General features: G+C 59.1%; 1 protein-coding gene across 1 annotated transcript in view; it reads left to right on the forward strand.

Annotated features, from left to right (window-relative positions):
* Positions 1–2,265, forward strand: part of LOC113213625 (uncharacterized) — a 243,335-nt gene that overhangs the window by 183,151 nt on the left and 57,919 nt on the right. Inside the window, exon 2 of the mRNA XM_052277031.1 lies at positions 653–1,680. Coding sequence (XP_052132991.1) covers positions 653–1,680 — 1,028 coding nt within the window. The remainder of the gene's footprint in view (positions 1–652; positions 1,681–2,265) is intronic.

Consider the following 2,265-nt stretch of genomic DNA (forward strand, 5'->3'; position numbering starts at 1 on the left):
CTTTCGCCCCACCTCCCCCTTTCCTCCGGGACCGTCTGACCAACCGAGGGGGGTGGAAGTGTCGGAACGCTACACGGCGCGCGCGCAGTTTAAACTGTTGAAGTTAGCGCCGTGTTGAGCACGCTCGATGTTTCTACTTGTGCGCTAGTTTCCTTGTTTATGTGTGTACAGCGGTACTAATCCCGGGAGGAGGGGGTCGGCGGGAGGGGGGGAGGCAGGCGGCGGCATAGGCGACGAACCTTCGCCTCTAACCAAACAGGAGGCCTCAACTCTGTGTCTCTCTCGCTCCTTCTACCACCACCTCCTCCTCCTCCGCCGTCTTCACCTAAATACGCCCGCTCGCCCCAAGTTGTGGTTGCCGAACTATGCACCAACATGATTAATTCAACTTCGATAAAGCCATAAACACCTGCGCGAATGGCCTGCCTGCTCACTACACCGACAGGTCGCGTAGGGCCGACGACCGACCGACGCGGGATGTGCTTGCTGCGTAGTCGCCCCAGACTTTAAAGTCCTCGTTGTGGTGGAGAGCACACGTGATGCTACACAAATAAATGAGACAGTGCCCCTGCTGTTCGTTGTTCGTAGCCCACGCGCCTACGCGCCCTCGACGTGATCTCGGTCGTAACCCTCCTTGTTGGTTCTGTTCCAGGATCGCCGGAGCGCCATGTCGCCGCCAGCTCGCCGCCCGACGTGGTGGTCACCGCGACGTCGGCGCCGGCCCGCGAGGCAACGCGGACGCCGTACCCCGCCAGCCCCGCGGCCAGCCCGTCAGGGAGTACGACGCCCTCCTCTGCGACGACGAATGCAACCCCAGCAGCAACGGCCTCGACGTCACGGGCTGCCGTGGGCGCGGAGCGAACAAGTCGACCCGGGGTGATCCCGGACGGGCCTCCGCCCGGAGCCGGGGCTGACGGACCCGCTGCTTTGACGGCGTCGCCACCCTCCACGGCGCTGGCGTCAACCACGGCGTCGTCACCTCCGACGGCACCAGTGTCAACCTCTGCTCCGGCGTTAACCACGGTGTCGCCTCCACCCACCGCGGGGTCGTCGTCAACCACGGAGTCGCCTCCAACTCAGGGGACGCCGGTGGTCCCAACGACGCCCCCGACGCCGGCCACCGCGCCCACTACGGCGCCGCCCTTGGTGACGGCCGCCACGACCGCGTCGACCGCCGCGGCCGCGACCACCGATGCCTCATCTAGCGGGTCGCCCCCGACGCTGACCGCCTACTCCGGCGATGGCTTCCTCCAGCGCAGTCGTCTGGAGGGGGGCGGCCCGCTGGAGGCCCTCCAGACGCCCCTCCAGAGCCCTTCGCCGCCTCCCGGCCTCGCGGTCACCGTGGAAGTCGACAAGCTGCCGCGCCTGCCGGGCGCCACCGCCACCGAGGCCACGACCCTCGCTGACGCCAAGGTCACGCCCACCGCGACGCTCTTCAACCTGGCCGAGAACGTCATCAGCGGCTTCGCCGTCATGGTGCTGCAGTCGCAGGTGCATGTCGACGAGCCGGGCGCCGTGGACGGCAAGCACGCCGATCAGAAGGCCAACCACCTGCTGGAGGACCTGGTGTTCAAGCCCGAGCCCATGCACTTCGCTACGCCCAACAACACCGTGGTCCTAGCTCAGCGTGGCACCACTGCCTACCTGCCCTGCGTCATCAAGAACATCGCCGACGGGCTGGTGAGTACCAAGAGTTGTTTTTCTTACCTTATGCTTAGGAAAATTTCCTAGTATTTCTAAACAAACTTGTTACGGTTGTTTCTACCCTACAATCAAAACAGGGGTGGAGAAGGGAGGGCGCCGTGTTGCCGCGACTAAATTACATTTCCACAGAAACTCGTTCACCACTTTATTTCCTCTGAACATGACGCATGTCAACAAGAATTGTTAACGCTTTTAGGTTGAAATAATTACCTTCATGAAGGGCATTTCGTCCTGTTTCAATGATACCAATTCCTGGAAAATGCTTTCAAATATGAGTTATCTGGACACAGGAAAACAAAAAACAACGAGAAACCAATCGCACATATGTTCCCTCTGATCAATGCGAAACACGGAATTAGGAGAGGGAGAAAGAGAGAAATCAAGAGAGAGGGAGAGAGAGAAATTGAAATTGAAATTGAAATTGAATTTATTAAGGATCCTCAAAAAGGGCTAAGAAGCCCCACTACATGAGAACCCGCTCTCTAGCAGGATGTTTAAAGATACTTAATGACTAATAATACTTAAAACTAATGTAACAACTAAAGATTAAGTACAGGATAC

The sequence above is a fragment of the Frankliniella occidentalis genome, unplaced genomic scaffold, assembly GCF_000697945.3.
Source record: "Frankliniella occidentalis isolate FOCC.00 unplaced genomic scaffold, Focc_3.1 Scaffold9, whole genome shotgun sequence".
In the NCBI taxonomy this organism is placed as follows: Eukaryota; Metazoa; Arthropoda; class Insecta; order Thysanoptera; family Thripidae; genus Frankliniella; species Frankliniella occidentalis.